The sequence below is a fragment of the Aquarana catesbeiana genome, linkage group LG01 (assembly GCF_042186555.1).
Source record: "Aquarana catesbeiana isolate 2022-GZ linkage group LG01, ASM4218655v1, whole genome shotgun sequence".
NCBI classification, from domain to species: Eukaryota; Metazoa; Chordata; class Amphibia; order Anura; family Ranidae; genus Aquarana; species Aquarana catesbeiana.
Genome location: NC_133324.1, coordinates 599,844,526 through 599,868,994, shown reverse-complemented (window position 1 = coordinate 599,868,994; position 24,469 = coordinate 599,844,526). Strand labels below are relative to the sequence as shown.

At 42.9% G+C, this 24,469-nt stretch overlaps 2 protein-coding genes across 5 annotated transcripts in view; both read left to right on the top strand.

The window, feature by feature from the left end:
- The window catches only part of TBC1D2 (TBC1 domain family member 2), an 83,068-nt gene that overhangs the window by 969 nt on the left and 57,630 nt on the right, over positions 1-24,469 (top strand). For all 4 annotated transcript variants that reach the window (XM_073598632.1, XM_073598648.1, XM_073598640.1 and 1 more), the window contains exon 2: positions 20,053-20,501. In XM_073598632.1, the coding sequence (XP_073454733.1) occupies positions 20,079-20,501 (423 nt within the window). In that variant the 5' untranslated portion in view covers positions 20,053-20,078. The remainder of the gene's footprint in view (positions 1-20,052; positions 20,502-24,469) is intronic.
- On the top strand, positions 9,331-10,850 carry LOC141107731 (uncharacterized). The gene is made up of 2 exons (XM_073598659.1): positions 9,331-9,777; positions 10,046-10,850. The coding sequence occupies exons 1-2, from the start codon at positions 9,331-9,333 to the stop codon at positions 10,568-10,570; spliced, it is 972 nt and encodes a 323-aa protein (XP_073454760.1). The 3' UTR covers positions 10,571-10,850.

Here is a 24,469-nt window from a genome sequence, read left to right as displayed (position 1 = left end):
TTAAGGGCGCACGGGCGCCGCCACCTCTCTCACGCCACCCCCCTATATGTATAACGGATAGATTCGTGCACAGCGTGAATCTATCCATGGCCGCCACGGCCACCCCCTATTCAGGCGTCCGGCCCCTTTCAGGACGTGGGCGCCTGAATTACAGCAGGGATGTATTTTTGAAGCATAATAGGCTCTAATAGGCTTCAAAATAGGGTGCACAGAGCATTGCACTTGGAGCTCACCCAAGTGTGTTAGAAAAGTAAATTAATATTCGCTTTTCTAACACTGAACCGCCTCTCTGCCAATCAGGAACCGTGGGTCTATTACCCGTCACCTAATTGGCTGAAAGGACAGGCACTCCTATTGAACGCCTAGCGGGAAGAAAGAAGAGGACACAGATCGCTGCTGCCTGACCCCCTGCCTGCCCCAGAGCTCACCACCGTCACTTGCTGCCTGACCTGCCACCAAGATGGGGTAAGTGCCAGTCAGACAGCAGGCGGGCAGGGGTCATAGTGGCTGCATTTGATGTCACAGTGGCTGAAATTGATAGCACAGTGGCTGCATTTGATGGGCACAGCGGCTGCATTTGATGGGCACAGCAACTGCATTTGATGAGCACAGCGGCTGCATTTGACGGGCACAGTGGCTGCATTTGATAGGCACAGTGGCTGCAATGGATGGGCACAGTGCCTGCATTTGATGGCACAGTGGCTGCATTTGATGGCACAGTGGATGCATTTGATGGCACAGTGGCTGCATTTAAGGGGCACAGTGGCTGCAATTGGTGGCACATAGACTGCATTTAAAGGACACAGTGGCTGCGTTTGATGGCACCGTTGTCACTTTTGATGGGCACTGTGGCTGCATTTGATGGCACAGTGAGGCCGCAATTGATGTTTTTATTTTTCAGATTTTTTCTGAATTTTTCAGTTTGATGCGCCCCCCAAAAAATGTTGAGCACCAGCCGCCACTGTTTTAAAGGTTAAATTAAACTAAGAATAATAATTTCTCTTGCACACTGTCAGTATCTGTAGTCCTGTAATACTGGAATATTCAGGAGCATGTCTCACTTCCTGTGAATGACCACAAAGCTTAAAGAGACCCTGTTGCAAAAAAAAAAAAAAAAAAAAGCTTAAAAAATGCACAATAGTAAAATAAAATTGTAAAACTTGACTAAGCTGAAGTTTAGACTGCTTATGTTATGCTATTTCCAATTCTTCACCTTCCTCTGAGCAACATGTTTTTCACAAAACCTGTTTTCATTATGTATCTCAACCACTTCAACTTCAGAAGATTTACTACTTTAACTGACAATTGCGCGGTCATGCGACGCTGTACCCAAATAAAATGTATGTCCTTTTTTCCCTCAAATAGGGCTTTCTTTTAGTGGTGTTGTATTGTATTGGTATACCTCTGCATTTTTTATTTTTTGCGATATAAACAAACGACCTTCAATTTTGAAAAAAAAAAAATAATACTTTTTACTTTCTGCTCTAAGACATATCCAATAAAAAAATGTAAAAAAACAAAAGATCAAATTTCTTCATCAATTTAGGCCAATATGTATTCTGCTACATATTTTTAGTAAAAAAAAAAAAAAAAAGTGTATATTGATTGGTTTGTGTAAAAGTTATAGCGTCTGCAAACTAGGAGATATATTTATGGAATTTTTATTTATGTATTTTTTTTTTACTAGTAATGGCGGCGATCAGCGACTTATATTGGGACTGTGATCTTGTGGCGGACAAACCGTACACCTGACACTTTTGACACTTTTTTGGGAACCAGCGACACCAATACAGTGATCAGTGTTTAAAAATATGCACTGTCACTGTACTATTGACACTGGCTGGGAAGGGGTTAACATCAGGGGCGAGCAAAGGGTTAACTGTGTGCCTACCTGGTGTTTCAGTGTAGTGAGAGAGGTTCTTTTACTAGTGGAAGGCATTGATCTGTGTTCGTGCTCTACAGGAACACGGGATCCATGCCTTCTGTACTGACAGAACGGCAATTTGCCTTGTTTACATAGGCAGATCGCCATTCTGCCTGTGTACAGAACAATCAGTGAGTGCCGGCGGACATCGGGTCCGTGTGACCCGCTGTTTAGATTTACAGCGGGAGCAAGCTGTAGGCGGAATGCACTTGCGCACGATACCCGGAAGTGTAGAATCACTTATATACAGTATATGTGATCCTGCGCTGCGCTGCCACATTGTCGCAGTAAATGTGCCACAGGGTGGTCGGCAGGCGGTTATTTTAGACCTAGATACACTGGGGTTGAGTTACTAAAACTGGAGAGTGCAAATTCTGGTGCAGCTGTGCATGATAATCAATCAGCTCCTAAATTCAGCTTGTTCAATTAAACTAGATGTAAACCCGATTCATGAAATTTAATACTTAGTAGTATAGTGTCTTAACGGATCAATTTCTTTGATCTGATCAGATCTATATTAGCATCCCCAGTAGTTTAGGGTTCCCAAAAACACAGTACTGTATTAGCGGGATCAGCCCAGATACCTGCTAGCACCTGCGTTTAGCCCCACCGCCCAGCCCAGCCCACCCAAGTGCAGTATCAATCGATCACTGTGTGCTTACCTGGTGTTTCAGTGTAGTGGGAGAGGTTCTTTTACTAGTGGAAGGCATTGATCTGTGTTCGTGGGATCAGCCCAGATACCTGCTAGCACCTGCGTTTAGCCCCACCGCCCAGCCCAGCCCACCCAAGTGCAGTATCGATCGATCACTGTCACTTACAAAACACTAAACGCATAACTGCAGCGTTCGCAGAGTCAGGCCTGATCCCTGCGATCGCTAACAGTTTTTTTGGTAGCGATTGAAGCAGGCTCTGACAGTCAGGTACTCTTTTTGCCGGTGAGTCGCACTAGTTGTACCAGTAAATTTAGAGGCCACAATGTCCAAGCAAAGGTACACTAGTGAAGAGGCCTACACGTTTCTGAGCATGGTAGATAAGAGTGAAGAGGAAGTCACCCATCTGTCAGATTCAGGCTCAGAAAACGAACTGGTAGACAGCAGCAGCACCCTGACAGATAGCTCTGACGACGGAGTAGTGGTCCCTGCTAAGTTCAGGCGTACCAGACCCGTTCTTCTGTTGTTGAGGTACAAGAACCGCAGAGCTCTCGTATGGAACAGACAGCCAGTACTAGTGCCGCTCATCCTTCTGGTGAACTGGCAAGCACCAGCAGCCTAGTACACCCTGGTCATACATCCAGCACTGCAGTATCACGTGGTGACGTGGCGAGTCCCATAAGTGAAGTTCAAGCTGGTGCGATGGCTAGCACAAGTAGTGTCCCGCAGCCACCAAGAAGACAAACGCAGGCCCGTCGATCCCATAATGCCCTTCCTGCAGAATATATCAATCCTAATGGGGAGCCCACCACTCCTGCAGCACCCGTACTTCCCCCATTCACTGGCCAACCCTGAATTCAGGTGGAAACAATTGATTTTACATCACTTGATTTTTATTTGCTGTTTTTCACTGAAGATCTCTATAGATCTATTGTGGACAAAAGCAATTTGTATGTATGCTGGTCAATTCATCGTTGCTAATCCCCATTTGACCTTTGACAGAGATTGGAAACCTATTACGGTTTCCGAATTTAAGACCTTCTTGGGCCTATCCCTCCTCATGGGCATAACTAAATAAAGTGAGTTGCGGTCATATTGGTCCACTGACCCAATTCACCATATGCCAGTATTCTGTGCATCTATGACCAGGGCTAGATATGAGCAGATCTTGCGGTTCATCCATTTTAATGACAATGAACTCTGTCGTCCTCAGGGTGACCCTGAATACGATCAGCTCCACAAAATTCGGCCCCTTGTAAACCACTTCAACCAACAGTTTGCAGCCTTGTTTTCTCCCGATCAAGTTGCCTGCGTTGATGAGTCCCTGATTAAATCTTCTGGCAGCTTGTCTTTCAAACAGTATCTTCCCAGCAAGCGTGCCAGATATGGGGTCAAGATGTATAAGCTCTGTGACAGGGCAACAGGCTATACCTATAGTTTTATGGTTTACGAGGGAAAAGATAGTCACGTAGAGCCGGAGAACTGCCCAAACTACATAGGGAGTGCTGGCAAGATTGTTTGGGACTTGGTGTCACCCTTATTCAGAAAGGGGTACCACTTGTATGTGGACAATTATTACATGAGCGTGCCACTTTTTATTCACTTGCTTTATCATGGAATTGGCTCTGCTGAATGCTTATGTGCTATACAAGGCTTCAGGATGAACTGGATCCTACCTTAAATTCCAGGAAGAGATCATCACAGCCCTTCTGTATTCAGACGGTGCTGTGGCTCAACTTCCCAATCCAAACGCAGTGAGCCGGCTGCATGAAGGGCATTTTCTGTATGTCCTCCCTGGTACCCTACCCAACGATCACCCCAAAGAAGATGTCGTGTCTGTAGCAAGCTCGGATATAGGCTTGAGGCACGCTATTATTGTCCCTCCTGTCCTGACAATCCTGGTCTTTGCATCGATGAATGTTTTGAACGCTACAAAACACTAGTGGAGTATTAGCATAGGATACAGTACGGCATATTCTAGGACACACTTTCATAGGGGCTCCAAAGATGCCATCGCATTTTGAGAGACCCGAACCTGGAACCGTTACAGTTATGCCCCGTACACACGGTCGGACTTTGTTCGGACATTCCGACAACAAAATCCTAGGATTTTTTCAGACAGATGTTGGCTCAAACTTGTTTTGCCTACACACGGTCGCACAAAGTTGTTGGAATTTCCGATCGCCAAGAACGCGGTGACGTACACCACGTACGACGAGACTAGAAAAGGCCGGTTCAGAACCAAGCGTGGCACCCTTTGTGCTCCTTTTGCTAATCTCGTGTTAGTAAAAGTTTGGTGAGAGACGATTCGCGCTTTTTCAGACTCGTGGCTTTCAGATAGTTTTCTGCCGTTCAGTTTGTGCTTGTGGGTTTGTATCTGCTCTTCAGTGCGTGCAGTCAGTTCGTATCGGAGTTTTCTGTGTGATCTTGCCTGCTCGTTGCTGTTTTTCAGGTCGCTCTTCACAGGCCTTGCTGTTCTTCAGTGCGTTCTGTTACTTCGTTCTGAGCAGCCGACCGTTTTCTAGCCATGTTTCGTATGCGTACTCCTCGTACAGTTCGTGCTGTGCGGGGGCTTGGTGTTGGGGTCCTGACCTTGACACAAGTCCAGTCCATGAACAGGGTGGGGGGGAGTTCATGGACCAAGAATTGGTTGCTTCAGCGTGACCAGTTCTCTCATATGCCTTTGCTCCGTGAGATCCGTGAGAATAATCCTGATGATTTCAGGAACTTTCTCAGGATGACGGACCCCGTGTTTCACCGTTTGTTGGCTTCGCTGACCCCCTATATCAGCAGGCAGGATACCTGCATGAGGCAAGCCATCACTCTGGAGCAGAGGTTGGTCGCTACCCTGCGGTATTTGGCCACAGGGAGAAGTCTGCAGGACCTCAAGTTCTCGACAGGCATCTCCCCCCAGGCTCTTCTTTGTGGACATTTACTGCTTGTGTTTGTTTGAGCTGACCCTGACAGAAATGTGTGGAGTGCAGAAAATGGCGTGATTGTGTAACCTTATACAAAGCACTATTGGCTGGTATTTACTAAATGCAAAGACACTTTTCACTACAAGTGCACTTGCAACTGCACCGAAACTGCACTTGTAGTGCAAAGTGGATTTCCCCTTAGGAAATAACCCCCATTTTCTCCTAAAACAACTATTACATCACCCCAAAAGTGTTGTAGTGTTGAGACAATAATCCACACATTCTTGATGAGCAATCTTTTTAATACCTGCACAATCACATGTGCATTTACCAAAGGTTTTTCTGACAAACCAACATGTTTGTTGTATAACAATTTTTGTGGTGTCATTATCCAAAATCAAAATGTCCATTTTATAGAAAACAGGCCTGTGTAAAACCAACAAGAAAGACACAAATCTTGATCTTACAAAGTTCACATTTGGTAGAACTGGAAGGCAATATCAGACAGGAGTATTTAGGAACTGTGTTTGATATTGCGTTCAGATGGGGGGAAATCACCCCTGGAAAAGCCAAATTTGGAAGATGCACACAAATTTCCCAATGTCAACATGTGCTAGCTGCCATCACGGGGATCAAGGGACGTGTTTTGGGGGAGAAAGCCCTTCCTCACCGCTACTTTATAATTGAGGAAGGGGTTGCACCCCCAAAACGCGTCCATTGATCTCCCGTGATGGCAGATAGCACATGTTGACACACTGTGTGCATCCTCCAAATTTGGCTTTGGGAAAAATCACAAAAACATTTAGCACATTGTAGCAGACAAAAGAAGAAAGTGATAATATTTTTTGCCGGGTCTATTAGACCCAGGTTTTAAGTCATGGAAATCTGCAGAACCCCTACTACTACATCATGTCCTCCGAGACAACACAATTAAACCACTAAGTATGATTCTAGCCCCTAAACCTGCTACATTTATGGATAAATGGAGATATCACCAATTACAACATTTTTTAAATTCCCTTCCTAAACCAATTAGAGATATTGAGGATTTGCATGCTATAGAAGAGATTTTCTATCCAAAAGATCCACCTTTACATAGCATATATCTATTTTACAAAGCTCTCATTGCTCTACAAAATCCCAACTTTCCACCTTTCCTTGCTAAATGGGAATCTGATTTAAATTCTTCCCTCACTGACAACCAAAAAACCAAGATTCTTCAATTAGTCCACACTTCTTCCATAGCCTCGAAAATGTCAGAGGTTAACTATAAACTGTTATCCAGATGGCATTACACCCCAGCTAGATTACACCAAATGTTCCCAGCCGGTTCCCCATTATGCTGGAGGAACTGTGGGAACAACGCTACTCACGCACACATCTGGTGGTTTTGCCCAATGATTCGACCTTTCTGGGATGCCATTCGTACTCTGATAACACAGATCTCAGATACGAATATACCCAATGACCCTTGGGCTATTCTCTTCCACTCTACAAATACCCCTATGAGATTATATAAACGTTCAATTATCCCCCACTTGCTGAACACGGCCAAAGCTTTAATCCCGACTTTATGGGGACAACCAACAATCCCTTCTGTTCGAGTTTGGCTACAAATGGTTGAAAACGTACATCTTATGGAGAGTATTACACACAACATCAGAGGTACCTCCAAGAAACATTCTATAACATGGGATTCATGGATAAAATTTCAATCCACTTCCACTTATAAAGACATTATAACACAAACCCCTTAAATTGACTTACTAAGAGTAGCTGTTTATATTCCGATGTTCAGGTTCTTTGCAATGTGATAACATGTGTGCCAGCAATTCATCCCTCCCCCCTTCCCCTCCCCATCCCTACTTCTTGCTCTCTCTTTCCCTCTATCCTCTCTCTCTATCTATACTTTTACTTTTCCTCTTACTCTTTACTTCTGCTAAACTAATACACAGATCACTGTTCATTATGTTTGACTTAAAGACTCAAAGACTGTGAACCTCCCCTTCTTTTTTACTTAAATACTGCAATAATACTCTTTATAAATGTATAGATACTTGCTGGGTATATGGTTCATATTTTACTGATATAGCCGATACAGTCTAAATCTAAATCTATCATTTTGACTTCTAAATATGTACCTTTTATGTGCATTATGTTTGTCTTTGCTCTGTTTTTCTTTAATAAAAACTTATTAAACAAAAAAAAAAAGAAGAAAGTGATTTGGAGGGGTTTTAAACTCGCCCCAAAACATCAATGATGTTTTTATATTTTGGAATAACATCATTGATGTTTTGCTTGATGTTTTCCAATTGTAAATTACACCCCAAGATCTCCCCGATCACGATCTGGGCACTTTCGGATGTGAAAGGATCTGGATCCACAACCTCACGATCACCTAAAAAGAGAGGAACCCAAAATAAATTAGTTTAAAAAAAAATGCTGCAATCCATCTCTTATCTGAGCCTGTGGTCGCAGACACTCACCTGTTGTGGTGACTACTTCCACCACGTCTTCTTCCTCCTGCTCATCTTGTGTTGGGGGATTTCCCCTTCTTCCAGAGGGGGGGGGGCTCTGGTCTCCTGGGATGAGGGGTGTCCTCCGAGTCTTTTCTCCCCTATGTAAAACAAAAATGGTATAATTAGCACACAGATATTTGATGTCAGAACTATAAAGATGAAACATTGCTTGGAAGTGGGGTACAATTGTCTATTTTAGCAGAGTTCCAAGATGTAGCTTTTTTAGTGCCCTTTGTCAAGCTGCAATACTTTACCTGTTTGGTAAAAGCTTCACAGATGTAGCCCCCCCTATAGTATACACTGGAGCACCTGTGTGGCCCCCCTAATAAAAATGGTGTTCTTGTGTCCCACACTATAGTGCTCCAGTGTCCAGATGTGAAAACAGCTGCTCAGTGTCCTCTACTTACACACAATCTAGTTTGCATTTCATTCTAGTAACAAAGCCATCTACACAACCCAATTCTTTGAAGACAAGTATAGGGCGTCAAAATGGTGGCCAAATGCATATGGCCTAAACAATGGTATTTTATCGTCCGAAATAACAATGTGTGATCCGAACGAATAATGTGCCCATGAACATGAAAGTTGCCATTTTAAACTGTACAACAGTTCCTAAAAGCACATGGAGCAGCACGAACGTAATAAACATAAAGAATAGGAACACAGCACAACTACTTACTTTTTTGCAGCACTCTCCGGATCTTTCTGTACTGCTCATGTTCTCGTAATTTCAGGTCCGACCACCGCTTCCTGAGCTGATCTTTCGATCGTCGTACCCCGAATTTCCGGTGCAGACTCCTGACCACTTTCGCCATGATCTTGGCCTTTCTGACATTGGGGTTGGGGTAAGGCCCATACTTTCCATCATAGTCGGCCTTCTTCAGGATGTCCACCATTTCCAACATCTCCCCAAAGGACATATTTGAGTCCTTTAATCTCCTTCTGGATCGGGACGTTTCAGGCTCCAGCCTTTCCTCCTCCTCCTCCTCCTCGTTGCTGTACTTAGCACTATCCTGCTGTCTCTCCGCGATGTGCTCTTCCTCCACTGCGCCGAACGAAAAGGGGCGGGGAATAGACTAGAAAGAACGTCAGGGGCGGGCGGAGTTATACGCATGCACAGTGTGTATAAATCGTAACGCGCGCGTCTTACGTACGATCTGTGAGCGGAGGAAGGAGCATCGGAGACGCCGATCGTGCTAACGAAGGTAGGATCTAAACTTGGGCCTATACTGCTTCGAAATGGAAGCCTATATTGTAACAAGATTAGGGGAGTTTGGCCTGACATTAGGCTTTGTCTTGTGTTGTGTCTTACAGAGAAAATGGATGGGTTCAACGACCACAATTTCCTGCCCCTGTTCATAGACAAGTACAGGGAGCTGACCTGTCTGTGGCAAGTGAGACACCCCCACTATAATCACAAACAGAAGAGGCAGGCAGCGCTGGAGAAACTGCTGGAGTTGGTGAAGCCGGTGGTCCCCACAGCAACCATCCCTTATTTGAAAGCTAAAATTGGTGGCCTGAGGAGCACTTATCTTAGGGAGCGCAAGAAGGTCACAGATTCCCAGAGGTCCGGAGCTGCAGCAGATGACATTTATGTCCCCAGGCTGTGGTACTACGAGAGACTGCGATTTCTGTCAGACCACACTGAAGTCAGGGAATCCCTCTCCACTCTTCCTTCCACTCTTCCTTCCACCCCACCTGAGGCTTCCGATGTCCAACCTGGGCCTTCCAGCCAGGAAGAAGTGGAGGAGCCCAGCTGGAGTCAGGTATAGCATTCTTCTACAGATTTCTGGTCAAAAAATAAATGATGTTTATTAGATGTTATTATTGATCACTAATTGCTGATTAAAAAAAGTGCTTTACATATCAATAGACAGTAGTGGGCACCCAAAATTGGGACAAGAATGAAAACTGCTGGGCTCAGAAGGATAGTCTGTTATATTTGTTAACATTGAATTAGCAGCAGTCAGGAGGTGAAAATTGTGTGTGATTGATGAATAAAAAACTAAAACTATGTCCCTTTTTCATACACAGGAAGACCTCAGCCAGGAGGAGGCTGTGGAATGTGGCAGTCAGGAGGAGGCGGGGATTATTAGTGTCAGCCAGGAGGAGGCGGGGATTAGTGGCAGCCAGGAGGAGGCGGGGCTAAGTGTTAGCCAAGAGAAGCCAGGGACAAGTCGCAGCCTGACTGAGTCTCAGGTCCCTCCCCTCCGCCTGCCATATAAACGAGCCAGGAAGGCCACTCCGAGTCCCGTGCAGGATTCAGCGTACAGGCTGATCCAGGAGGCTTCGGCGTCCCTCCGAGCCTTCCCCAGTCCTGAAGAGGCCTTTGCCTGCATGGCTGCCACAAAATTGCAGGGCATGCAGGAGGGTCAACGCAAGATCTCTGAGGACCTGATTTATAAAGTCCTTCGTAAGGGGTTGAGTGGGGAACTGACACACAAGACGGATGTCATTGAGAGGGACGATCCTCCTCCTCCTCCTCCTCCTCCTGCTGCCACAACTCCACCACCACAGCCAAAGCCTGTAAGGAAGCGTGGAAAGAAGACCAAAGAGTGATGACCCTGGGTTCAGTCTGGTCTGACAGAAGATGCAGTCTCTCGTATGACCACAGCCTGGGGACACAGATGTCATCTGCTGCTTTCCGGATCTCTGGGACTTCTGGACCAGACTGCCCTCCCTTAGATAAGGACTCCTCAGGCCACCAATTTTGCTTTTAAATAATTGATGTGTGCCCTGGGGGTCCAAGGCTTCGCCCACTTCTGCAGTTTCTCCAGCGTTGCCTCCCTCTTTGTTTATAGTTGTGAGCCCTTAATAAAATTTTTTTAGGGAAATTCTACTCTCCTGTGTGTGTTTTCATCCAAAAAGGACAGTTTGTTGGTGACGATTCAGGTACATTTCTAAAGTACAATGTGAAATTAACAAGGGACAACAACACCAAACAATCTCCTACAGATTAAATAGAACAACATATTAGTGGTGTTGTGGGAACTTGTCACCAAAAACACACAAACATTTTCGGGAGTACAAATCAAAATCACCAAAAAAAAATAAAAAAATAAAAAAGAGAAACACAAAAAAAGAATCTACATTAAAGTCCAAAAATAAAAAAAAATTTTGTTGTCAGATGTGAGAAATCTAAATATATTGAGGGAATCCCGATAAATAGTAACGAAATAAGTTTGTGAGAAGTGTGTGTGAATATGAGCATCAAAACTACTTAATTCTTGTCACATTATAAAGAAGAAGAGAGTGCGCTGTATTAAACCATTTTGAACATTGCAGCGTGACGAAAGTGCTGTATCCATTCCGAACGCTACGTTTACCAGAACGAGCTGTCCCGTGTCGGAATTTCTTCTGAGCATGCGTGGCACTTTGTGCGTCGGAACAGGCCACACACGGTCGGAATTGACGCGATCGGATTTTGTTGTCGGAAAATTTTATCTCCTGCTGTCCAACTTTGTGTGTCGGAAAATCCAATGGAAAATGTCCAATGGAGCCCACACACGGTCAGAATTTCCGACAACACGCTCCGATCGGACAATGTCCATCGGAAAATCCGACCGTGTGTACGGGGCATTACAGTTACAAATAAAAGTAAAAAAAAAAATACATATAAAATAAAAAAGCCCGAAATAGTTGTCGTTTTTTTGTTCTCGATTGTTCTCTCTCTATTCTGATGTTTTTACTGTATTTAACTGCAATGTTTTATTGTTACTATGTTTTATCATGTTTGCTTTTCAGGTATGTAATTATTTTCTATTTTACTGTTTACTGTGTTTTATTGTTAACCATTATTTTCTTTTCAGGTATGCCATTCAGCTGCAGCACTGATTCATTTATCTTGACAGCAACAGCGTTTGCTCTGTCAGAGGTGATTTCACCTCCGAAGAGTATATATGCCGAAGCATGGGGGCAGGAGTGGGGGGGCGATTTGCCTCTAACATTAGGGGCGGATTAGGGTCCTTAAGGCTTTCTAAGGGCGTAAATTCTTGATTTCACTCCTCACTACCTATAGCAGTTTTGGAGGCCATGAAATTCGCAGATATCACAAAACCCCCCAAATTACCCCATTTTGGAAAGTAGACACCCCAAGCTATTTGCTGAGAGGCACATTGAATATTTTGCAGATCTCGCTTTTTGTCACAAAGTTTTGAAAATTGAAAAAATAAAAAAAAAAATAAATAAATTTTCCTTTTCTTTCTTCATTTTTAAAAAAACAAATGAGAGCTGCAAAATACTCACCATGCCTCTTAACAAATAGCTTGGGGTGTCTACTTTCCAAAGTGGGGTCATTTGGGGGGGGGGTTGAGCTATCTTGACATTTCAGGGCCTCCGAAACTGTGATAGGTAGTGAGTAGTAAAATCACCATTTTACGCCCTTAGAAATCCTGAAGGCGGTGATTGGTTTTCGGGGTCCTGTACGCGGCTAGGTTCCCTAAAAAGACCCACACATGGCATGTTTGAGCAATATATCATTTAGTGACAACTTTGTGGGAAAAAAAAAAAAAATTTTAATTTTCCCGAAACTTGTTGCAAAATATAAAATATTCCATGGACTCAACATGCCTCTCAGCAAATAGCTTGGGGTGTCTACTTTCCAAAATGGGGTCATTTTGGGGGGGGTTGTGCTATCTTGGCATTTTATCGCAAAACATAGAAACCGCAGAGGTTATCAAATACCACCAAAAAAAAAGCTTTATTTGTGGGAAAAAAGGACGCAAATTTAGTTTGGGTACAGCATTGCATGAGCACGCAATTGTCAGTTAAAGCGACGTAGTGCCAAATTATAAAAAGTGCTCTGGTCAGTTAGGCTCGATTCACATCTATGCATGTTGCTTTTGAGCGTTTTTGGAGGTTTTTTTTTCATGCTTGCCACGTTTTTGAGCAGCGTTTTTGTAGCGTTTTTGCGGCGTTTTTGCTGCGTTTTTGCCGCGATTTGCGTTTTGCGTTTTTTTTTTTTTTTTTTTTTTTTTTTTTTATTTTTTTTTACAGTCTTAAAAAAAATTAAAAAAAAAAAAAAAACGGCAAAAACGCACCAAAAACGCTGCAAAAACGCTGCAAAAACGGTGCACTTGCGTTTTTGATGCTTGTCCATTGAAATCCATTACATGCAAAACGCTGCTTTTTGCATGAAAAAAAGTCCCCGACCCTTTCCAAAAATGCAGAGAAACAAAAAGGCATTGATGTGAACATGTTCCATAGGAACCCATGTTAAAAAATTCCCGTGCATTTCTGCAAAATGCAAAATGCATCAAAAAACGCGCTAGTGTGAATGGAGCCTAAGGGGGTAAAATCTTCCGGGGCTAAAGTGGTTAAGTTTTGACAACAAAAAAAAAAAAACCTGGAAGCTGATAGGGTTCTAGGCAGAGCTGCACCTGATTTTGCACTCTCTAGTTTTAGTAAGTCAATGCCTATATCTGTCAGTATCATATGTAATGACAAAGGGGTTTATTTACTAAAGTAGTAAATAAGCGATATTGCGCTAAGTGCATATAAAGTAAATCAAACTATGTAAGTGACACAAATGATCCGTGACTAACAGCAGCTCTCACAACAATGTACACTTCATAACACAAATTTAAATCAAAACATGTAGCGCTGTCGAACCATGATCTTAACCCCTTCCTGCCGAGCATACGCAGATGTGCGTACTCGGCTACCGGGGGTTATACCGGGATGATGCCCGCAGCTGCATCGGCTTTCCTGGTATAACAAACGATGTGGCTAAAAGCCGCGCAGCTGTTATACCGGAGGAGCGGAAGGGGACTCCCCCCCTCCCGCCACTCTCACCGGGCCTTCCGTTCCATCGGGAGGCCCGATGACCAAACGGCCACCTCCGGCGGCTGGGGACAGACTGGAACGAAGCTGTGAGCGGCTTCGTTCCAGCCTCCTAATAGTAAACACAGAAGCGACGTCACTTCCCGTTTACTCGGCTGCCAATGGCGCTGGTTTAAAAAAAATATACAGTATTCAGAATCACCGAAAACGTTGATCTGAATACTTTGAAGTGCAAAGGAGGGATCAGGGGTCTTTTAGACCCCCGATCCTTCCATAAAGAGTACCTGTCACCACCTATTACTGTCACAAGGGATGTTTACATTCCTTGTGACAGCAATAAAAGTGATCAAAATTTTTTTTTTAAAACACAATTTATTAATATAAAAATAAATAAAATAAATAAGAATTTTTTTTTTTTAAAGCGCCCCTGTCCCCGCGAGCTCGCGCAGCAAAGAAATGCATACGGAAGTCGCGCCCGCATATGTAAACGGTGTTCAAATCACACATGTGAGGTATCACCACGATCGTCAGAGCGAGAGCAATAATTCTAGCACAAGACCTCCTCTGTAACTCTAACCTGGTAACCGTAAAAAAAATTTAAAGCGTCGCCTATGGAGATTTTTAGGTACCGTAGTTTGTCGCCATTCCACGAGTGCGTGCAATTATAAAGCGTGACATGCTTGGTATCTATTCTATACTCGGCGTAACACATCCCAGCCTGCTTAATTGGATTCCACAGGTGTATACCCCATAGTTATCAACAGTCAAGGAAACTTGAATGTGTGACCGGACTCTGAAGTTTACGTGACTGATGATAACTGTGGGGTATACACCTGTGGAATCCAATTAAGCAGGCTGGGTAGTGGATGCGGTTGAGCCCATAGTGAGGGGTGAAAGCTCACTAATGCGCAGATAGACCCTGGGGGTTCTTGTAAGCAGATATACTTACCCTGTCTATTCTGTGTGGAGCTCCGGGTGTCTTCACAAATTGAACATTGGATCAGCACACGTTTTGAGTTCACCTTAGGGATGTGGAATTGGGATATTTGGACTATTAATCATTTTTCTTTTTTCCTTTTTTCATTTTTCACATTTTCAACTCTATTGCATTATATTAGATGTGTTTTTGCACTTTAATCACTAAGGTCATGATTTGACAGCGATACACGTTTTGATTTTAGTTTATTTACTAAAGGTAAAATCACTGTGCACTGCAAGTGCATTACAAGTACACTTGGAAGTGCAGTCGCTGTAGATCTGAGGGAGGCATGCAATGAAAACAAACAGCATTTTTGCTTGTACATGATTGGATGATAGACAACAGCAGAGCTTCCCCTCATTTCAAATCTTTCCCTCAGATCTACAGCGACTGCACTTCCAAGTGCACTTGTAGTGCACAGTGGATTTGCCTTTAGTAAATCAACCCCATTGGTATTGCTGACTTAACTAGCCCATAGTTAAAATGTTAACATTGCTTTGCTCTATAGGGGATAGGCTTCCAACAGTATTGTCTTCTAAGAACTATTTACTTTCATATTTATTCCAAAGGCAAAATTATGTACTTTGATGATAATAATTTTAAAATATACTGTATGTGTATTACTTAAGCGCTACTATGTGTGAGAAATGTGAATCAAGAAAAAACAATATAACAAAGTAAAACTAATGAACAGCTGCAACCATTGGGATAGTGATCTCACCCCTGCAGTTATAAAAATAGAATAAAATAATGGTGCGCTCATTCCATCTGTGCAAAAGAATGTGTGAATCCTACTAACTTCCATCAGAAACTAGTGAATAATTATAAAAAAATATGAGACATATAATAAAATTCTTAATACCGTGCTAATAAACACCCCAAAATATACACTTCCTTGATGACACTACTGATCAGGCAATGATCCTTCAAATGGTTAATTCCTCATCATAATGTTAACACATAATTGTGTGGAAATATAACATGAATACAGTCAGGTCCCACTATTATGGGAAAATGAAAGCGAAATAGTCCAAAAAAGTCCAAAGGTGAGTGTATATGCAAAAATTGCAGTGACTCCTGTAGACAATTCACTCTACACCCGTGCCAATAATGTGATGGGTGATTCCAACGACTGCCACCACCACCTTTAAGTGTAATGCCTGCTCACCTCCACAAATGATTGCTAAGGATCCAAAAAAAAAGAAAGGCTTGACTTGACCGTCAGTGGTCTTTTGTGGAGGTGAGCAGGCATTGCACTTAAAGGTGGTGGTGGCAGTTGTTGGAATCACCCATCACATTATTGGCACGAGTGTAGAGTGAATTGTCTCACAGGAGTCACTGCAATTTTTGCATATACAGTCACCTTTGGACTTTTTTGGACTATTTCCCTTTCATTTTCCCATAATAGTGGGACCTGACTGTATTCATGTTATATTTCCACACATCAATTATGTGTTAACATTATGATGAGGAATTAACCATTTGAACGATCATTGCCTGATCAGTAGTATCATCAAGGAAGTGTATCATTAATACCGTATATACTCGAGTATAAGCCGACCCAAATATAAGCCGAGGCACCTAATTTTACCACAAGAAACTGGGAAAACTTATTGACTCAAGTATAAGCCTAGGGTGAGAAATGCGCAGCTACTGTAAGTGGAAAAGAGGGTCAATAATGCCCATTTGCAGCCTCACTGTGCCCATTTGCCGCCATAGGTCCCCCGAACTTCAAACTCAGTAGTTAAGGATTCCTAGCTGCCCCCAAGCTGCAACCAAAATTTGGGGTCTCTGGACTCAAAGGGTCCTGAAATGACATTGCTGCAGATGGACACAGTTGACCGAATTTGGGGCCCCGTATCTCGGGGCCCCTTGGTGCTAGGAACCCCAAATTTGGTGTGCAAACCCAGTGGAGGTAACACTGCAACATATCCATAGCTGGGGTTCCTGAGATACAGGGCCCCAAAGTTGGTTTAGAAAATGTCAAGCACTTTTCTGCAGCAGAGAATGATATTTTCTGAACCGAACATGGGACCCCGTGTCTTGGGGCCACTTGGTGCTAGGAACCCCAGCTAGATATGTTGTAGATATGTTGTAGTGCTACCTCCACTGGGTTTGCACACCAAATTTGGGGTTCCTAGCACCAAGTGGCCCCGAGATACGGGGCCCCAAAATAGGCTCGGAAAATGTCATTCTTTGCACCAGAAAAGTGCTTGACTCGAGTATAAGCCGAGGGGGGCACTTTCAGCACAAAAAATGTGCTGAAAAACTCAGCTTATACTCGAGTATATACGGTATATGTATTTTTGGGTGTTTATTAGCACGTTATTAAGAATTTTATTATATATTTTATTATATTATTGTTTATAATTATTCACTAGTTTCTGATGGAAGTTAGTAGGATTCGCTTTTTCTCTTGCACAGATGGAATGAGCGCACCATTATTTTATTGAAATTTTAATCATTTTAAAATAACTAGTGGTATTGTAGACAAAAAGTACAAAAAGTACAACACACTGAAACTGTTTTTGATACAAAGCGTGTTGGTGTGTTTTCTAAGTAACATGACTTTATTTTTGTTATAAATAATTTTAATGTTAAACTGCAAAAACTAACAAAATAAACAAATGAAAATAATAGCATATGAATAGAAACATGTATAATTATGTTTTTTTTTCTTTTTTTAAGAGAAAAGAGTATTAGACCCCATTCAGTGTATCCCCACAGATGTAATTGGGAAGACTGTACAAAGCAAGCTTGACTGTCTGCTGTTTTCGCATGTATCCGCACATCGAGCAAATAATTGTGGTTAGGGTCAGATGATCGGCCCTCGACAACCAACACATTAAAAAAATTCTTTTGTTCCTAGGGGAAGGAACACACTTCATACTGGGTGAAGCGGAGTTAAATACCCACCTGCATCTACTTTGCAGTCCTGTTGACAGTAGTCATAGTCACTCAACAAAGCAAATAAAGTATGCTTTGTTGAAAGACTATGACTACAGTAAACAGGATTTAAAATTAGACCCAGAAAGGTATTTAACTCCACTTCACCCAGTATGAAATTTGTTTTAAAGTAAACCTGAGCAATTCAAACTCACCTCTCGAAGGGTAGGCAACCCTCGAAAGGTGGAGATCTACCTGAACAACATGGAAAAAAAATCATAGTTCACCTGGGTGCATCAGATTTTTTTTTTTGAAGGAGATAACCTAGCAAAGCCTCTTTAAAAAGGTTTGAATAGTTCAGGGGTCACTGTGGTGCATTGCCAACAATGCTGCATGCACAATTTTTGGTCCATCATGGTACAATGGGCAGCTCATTCAAATGAATAGCTTGCCCTAATGCAATACACATGGACGCACAACATAACGCACATTCCTTTATTGCATCCCAGTGAACCAGGCTTGTGTGAATTGGCCCCAAGTAACTCAGAATGCAGAGGTCATTAGTATGTAATGCAGAGTGTAAGGTTCAGAAGTATTTATTGTAGAGTGCAGGGGTCAGGGATAAGTAATGCACAGTGCAGAGGCCAGGAGTAAGTAATGCAGAGTTCAGAGGTTAATAGTATGTAACACACAGTGGAGGCTTCAGGAGTAAGTAACACAGAGTGAAGGGGTCAGTAGTATGTAATGTAGATTCAGGAGTAAGTAATGCAGAGTGTAGAGATCAGGTTCAGGAGTAAGTAACAGAGTGAAGAGGTCAGTAGTATGTAATGCAGAATGTAGATTCAGGAGTAAGTAATGCAGAGTACAGGGGTCAGGAATATTAATGTGCAATGCAGGGGTCTGGAGTAAGTAATGCAGAGTGCAGAGGTCAGTATTATGTAACACACAGCGCAGGGATCAGGCGTAAGTAACAGAGTGAAGAGATCAGTAGTATGTAATGCAAAATGTAGATTCAGGAGTAAGTAATGTGGAGTATAGGGGCCAGGAATAATTAATGTACAGTGCAGGGGTCAGGAGTAAGTAATGCAGAGTGCAGAGATCAGGTTCAGGAGTAAGTAACAGAGTGAAGAGGTCAGTAGTATGTAATGCAGAATGTAGATTCAGGAGTAAGTAATGCAGAGTACAGGGGTTGGGAATATTAATGTGCAATGCAGGGGTCTGGAGTAAGTAATGCAGAGTGCAGAGGTCAGTATTATGTAACACACAGCGCAGGGTTCAGGCGTAAGTAACAGAGTGAAGAGATCAGTAGTATGTAATGCAAAATGTAGATTCAGGAGTAAGTAATGTGGAGTATAGGGGCCAGGAATAATTAATGTACAGTGCAGGGGTCAGGAGTACGTAATGCAGAGTGCAGAGATCAGTAGTATGTAATGAACAGTGCAGGGTTCAGGAGTAAGTAACAGAGTGAAGAGATCAGTAGTATGTAATGCAGAATGTAGATTCAGGAGTAAGTAATGCAGAGTACAGGGGTCTGGAATATTAATGTGCAATGCAGGGGTCTGGAGTAAGTAATGCAGAGTGCAGAGTTCAGTATTATGTAACACGCAGCGCAGGGTTCAGGCGTAAGTAACAGAGTGAAGAGGTCAGTATTATGTAATGCAGAATGTAGATTCAGGAGTAAGTAATGTGGAGCGTAGTAGCCAGGAATAATTAATGTACCTTTCAGGAGTAAGTAGTTCAGAGATCAGTAGTATGTAAGGAAAAGTGCAGGGTCCAGGTATAAGTAACATAGAGTGAAAAGGTCAGCAGTATGTAATGCAGAATGTAGATTCAGGAGTAAGTAATGCAGAGTGTAAGGGTCAGGAATATTTAAGGCACCGTGAAGGGGTCAGGAGTAAGTAATGCAGTGTGCAGAGGTCAGTAGTATATAAAGCACACAACTACTACAGCAATCACTACTGTAATATGCTGGTGTATTTTGGTGCTGGGAGCCCCTGGTGCCACCCATAGACATGAATGGGTGTAAGCCTTAAAGTGGAACCTAAAGTGGCACTTGCATACAGATATAAGCCTGGGCACAGGTGCACTAACACAAATATCCAAATAACACACAAAAATTTGATTGGTGAAGAAAAGATGATAATTACTTTTCAATGATTAATTACTAATTGCCAAGGCTTCATTACAAGGCATGTACAACCTTTCCAGTGTGTTTTTAGGTACCCTTGTAAATATATCTATTGTAAACATATATGGTTGTGGAGGCAGCCATATTTATTCACAACATATGCAGACTCTGCTATTCGCTCCTCAGAGTTACACTTCTTTTACTTTTTCTCTATATATTGGCACATCAAAGACAAATTAGATCGATCACTTTTTTTATTCATTTTAGGAAGAACAAGAATGCATGTTTAACAGATGATAAAAATGTCTGGAAACGATCAATCGAATGACATTGCTGGGGATGAATTATCAGAAGTGAGAGATCAGGAAATACATTTAAATGAGCACATTATACCATCCCAGGTGAAATGTGAAGACATCCCGGACACGACATCTGAAGTTCTTTCTATTTCTCCCAACAAGGATGATGAAAAACTTAAGCCCAAACTGCTCTGTGGATATCTTTACAAATTGGGGATGAAAGGACCTCTTAAAGCCTGGAAGTATCGATTTTTCTCCTATGATGCCAAGAAGTGCCACTTGCTGTACTACAGGATGGCTTCAGATGTCGGTCCACTGGGAAGTATAGATCTTTGTACAGCTACATTTAATTTAAGTGTGGAAGCAGAGGAGGGAGTGTTTGAGATTAAAACGCCAGAAAAATCTTTTGTCCTAAAGGTATGAATAATGTGAATATATATCATTCAGAGCCTCAGTTCACATATATGCGGTGCAGGAAACACAGCCAATCCTGAGTGTTTAACTAATGACACCCCAAAATAGGTCGTAAAACGTAGTGTGATTGCAAGAATCGGATTGCATTGGTGTAGAGTGCAGGGGTCAGGAGTACATAATGCACAGAGTGCAGGGTTAAGTGTATATAATGTACAGCTCAGTGTAGAGTGCAGGGGTTGGGAGTACATAATGCACAGAGTGCAGGGTTTAGGTGTATATAATGTACAGCTCAGTGTAGAGTGCAGGGGTCAGCAGTACATAATGCACAGAGTGCAGGGTTTAGGTGTATATAATGTACAGCTCAGTGTAGAGTGCAGGGGTCGGGAGTACATAATGCACAGAGTGCGGAGGTTAAGTGTATATAATGTACAGCTAAGTGTAGAGTGCAGGTGTCCAGAGTACATAATGCACAGAGTGCAGAGGTTAAGTGTATATAATGTACATCTCAGTGTAGAGTGCAGGGGTCGGCAGTACATAATGCACAGAGTGCAGGGGTCAAGTGTATATAATGTACAGCTCAGTGTAGGGTGCAGGGGTCGGCAGTACATAATGCACAGAGTGCAGGGGTTAAGTGTATATAATGTACAACTCAGTGTAGAGTGCAGGGGTCGGGAGTACATAATGCACAGAGTGCAGAGGTTAAGTGTATGGAATGTACAGCTCAGTGTAGAGTGCAGGGGTCGGGAGTACATAATGCACAGAGTGCAGGGTTTAGGTGTATATAATGTACAGCTCAGTGTAGAGTGCAGGGGTCAGCAGTACATAATGCACAGAGTGCAGGGTTTAGGTGTATATAATGTACAGCTCAGTGTAGAGTGCAGGGGTCGGGAGTACATAATGCACAGAGTGCGGAGGTTAAGTGTATATAATGTACAGCTAAGTGTAGAGTGCAGGTGTCCAGAGTACATAATGCATAGAGTGCAGAGGTTAAGTGTATATAATGTACATCTCAGTGTAGAGTGCAGGGGTCGGCAGTACATAATGCACAGAGTGCAGGGGTCAAGTGTATATAATGTACAGCTCAGTGTAGGGTGCAGGGGTCGGCAGTACATAATGCACAGAGTGCAGGGGTTAAGTGTATATAATGTACAACTCAGTGTAGAGTGCAGGGTCGGGAGTACATAATGCACAGAGTGCAGAGGTTAAGTGTATGGAATGTACAGCTCAGTGTAGAGTGCAGGGGTCGGGAGTACATAATGCACAGAGTGCAGGGTTTAGGTGTATATAATGTACAGCTCAGTGTTGAGTGCAGGGGCCGGGAGTACATAATGCACAGAGTGCAGGGTTTAGGTGTATATAATGTACAGCTCAGTGTAGAGTGCAGGGGTCGGGAGTACATAACGCACAGAGTGCAGGGGTTAGGTGTATATATTGTACAGCTCAGTGTAGAGTGTAGGGGATGGGAGTACATAATGCACAGAGTGCAGGGGTTAGGTGTATATAATGTACATCTCAGTGTAGAGTGCAGGGTTCCGGAGTACATAACGCACAGAGTGCAGGGGTTAGGTGTATATATTGTACAGCTCAGTGTAGAGTGTAGGGGTTGGGAGTACATAATGCACAGAGTGCAGGGGTTAGGTGTATATAATGTACAGCTCAGTGTAGAGTGCAGGGGTCGGGGGTACATACTGCACAGAGTGCAGGGTTTAGGTGTATATAATGTACAGCTCAGTGTAGAGTGTAGGGGATGGGAGTACATAATGCACAGAGTGCAGGGGTTAGGTGTATATAATGTACATCTCAGTGTAGAGTGCAGGGGTCCGGAGTACATAACGCACAGAGTGCAGGGGTTAGGTGTATATATTGTACAGCTCAGTGTAGAGTGTAGGGGTTGGGAGTACATAATGCACAGAGTGCAGGGGTTAGGTGTATATAATGTACAGCTCAGTGTAGAGTGCAGGGGTCGGGGGTACATAATGCACAGAGTGCAGGGTTTAGGTGTATATAATGTACAGCTCAATGTAGAGTGCAGGGGTCGGGAGTACATGATGCACAGAGTGCAAGGGTTAAAGTGTTACTAAACCCAGGACCCTGCATTAGGGTGACTAGAGTATTCAGTACAATCAAGAAGGGGAAACAAAAGAGCAAGAGAGTTTACAGTCAGATATTGGTGGCAGGTGGTTTAATACAATGTTTATTAACCCCCTCCCACCCGGCCTTTTAAGTGTTCTGAAAGCTAGGAGGCGGGCATTCGGGTCATGTGACTTTTGTGATTGGCTGTCACAGCAGTCACATGAATGAAAGCTCCCAATCGCTAGTATGCATTGGAAGCTTTCCAGTACCTGCCGGCTACTGTGCTGGAAGTGCGCAGGGAGCGTTCTTAGTGCAGTATGTAGTTTTAACAGAGCCTCTTATACGGCCACTCGCCGTTAAGTCCCACGCACCGAGCGGCCGCATATTTGTCCGGCATTAAGGGGTTGCGCTTGACTGGTATTTTTGGTCATATATAGTTTCAAAAAGTTAAGAGAAACATTCCAAAAACAATATATAGTTCCCAAATATGACTGTTTATTGAGACCAAATTTTGTAGGATAACCATAAGTCTCTCCAGATTTTTAATAAAGCACAATTAATACATGAGAATCTCTTAATTGATATGTTACTAGTTGCCATTTGTAAAATTTAATTTTACCAAAACAAAAAGTCCCAGGAGGGTCAGCTATATATGCTGCAGGGAGTTTAGCAAACATCTACAGATCCTTATTGCTTGTGTCCTGTAGATACTAAGATAAGGCAGGCTTGTACACTTACTGGTAGTGAGAGTCTAGTGGGAGAGTCAGCTTCCTGTAATCACATTATTAGCCTCAGTACAGTGATAAGAAACATTACACTTTCTTGACATTCCTGCAGCAATTAGTCCGGTTGGATGAACTTGGAAATCTTGTCTGCAGAGTGCTATGGCCCTAAAGTACATGTAAACGCACACCTTGTAAAACAACCCATTCAGTTTAAAATAGAAATGACAGGCAAAACATTTGTGTATAGACATAAAACAATACTTTTTTCCCATTTTTTTTAAATGTAATCACATGCCCTCTGTTCTCAGCGGTATAAGGAGCTCAGAGAGCTAGGGGAGGAAAAACAGCAGCACACTGCAGTGAATGGCTGTGCAGGAGGGCGTCTCAGCACAAGTCCGATCATTGGAGGACAGGCAGGTTGCGTTCCCATCCCAGCCAGAAAACTGACCATGCTGTGCTCTCACACCTAGTGTGGTCAGTTGTTTTTTTTTTTTGTAGTGTGCTCAGTTTTTGATAGGAAAGCAGAGCTAGGGCTGGCAGGAACAACAGGTATTTCACACAAATGAAGCAATAAAAAGAGAAAAGGATACTTTCCCATACAAGTACATGGTACAGCAGGCACATATCAGGAATATGAAATGGGGTAACATATTCTTAACATGTGTCGAATTTCAGCTGATTTTTGCTGAATTTTGCTCTGTGCGTGACCTTGTTGGCAACACCAAGATCGACAAAAGTCAATTTTGCAATTGGCTTTTGTTGAAGGAGCTAAGTGGACTTTTTTCAGCCAAACAGCACCTGCATCCAGTGAGACGCTGGCATGCAGAAACTCAGCAGAATACAACAGCCCACATGAGAAGATTCATCCATCTGTCCCGTTAACCTTTCGCTGCACAAAAACAAATCTGAAATGCCAGCTTATGTTGCAAGGTAATTTGTGGAAAATTATGGCTGTCTGTAGGCTGTCAGGCTGTCTGAACTTAAAGAGGAACTGCAGTCTGCTCACATAATTTGTAATAAAAACATCTTTGCCATTCTGAAGCTTCCCTCCAACCACTTTGCATATTATTTTATATATACTGTGATTCTGTACTTGCCAAACATGCCGCAGAAATCTCCCTCCACTAAGTCTGGCTGCAACCATTTTAACTGTGGGCAGCTGAAGCTGCCGCC

What these genes read in the sequence shown, in the direction of transcription:
- LOC141107731 (XM_073598659.1), top strand. Translation starts at nt 9,331, where the DNA reads ATGGATGGGTTCAACGACCACAATTTCCTGCCCCTGTTCATAGACAAG. An exon ending in AGGAGCCCAGCTGGAGTCAG is followed by an intron (nt 9,778 to 10,045) that starts GTATAGCATTCT and finishes TTTCATACACAG; the next exon opens with GAAGACCTCAGCCAGGAGGA.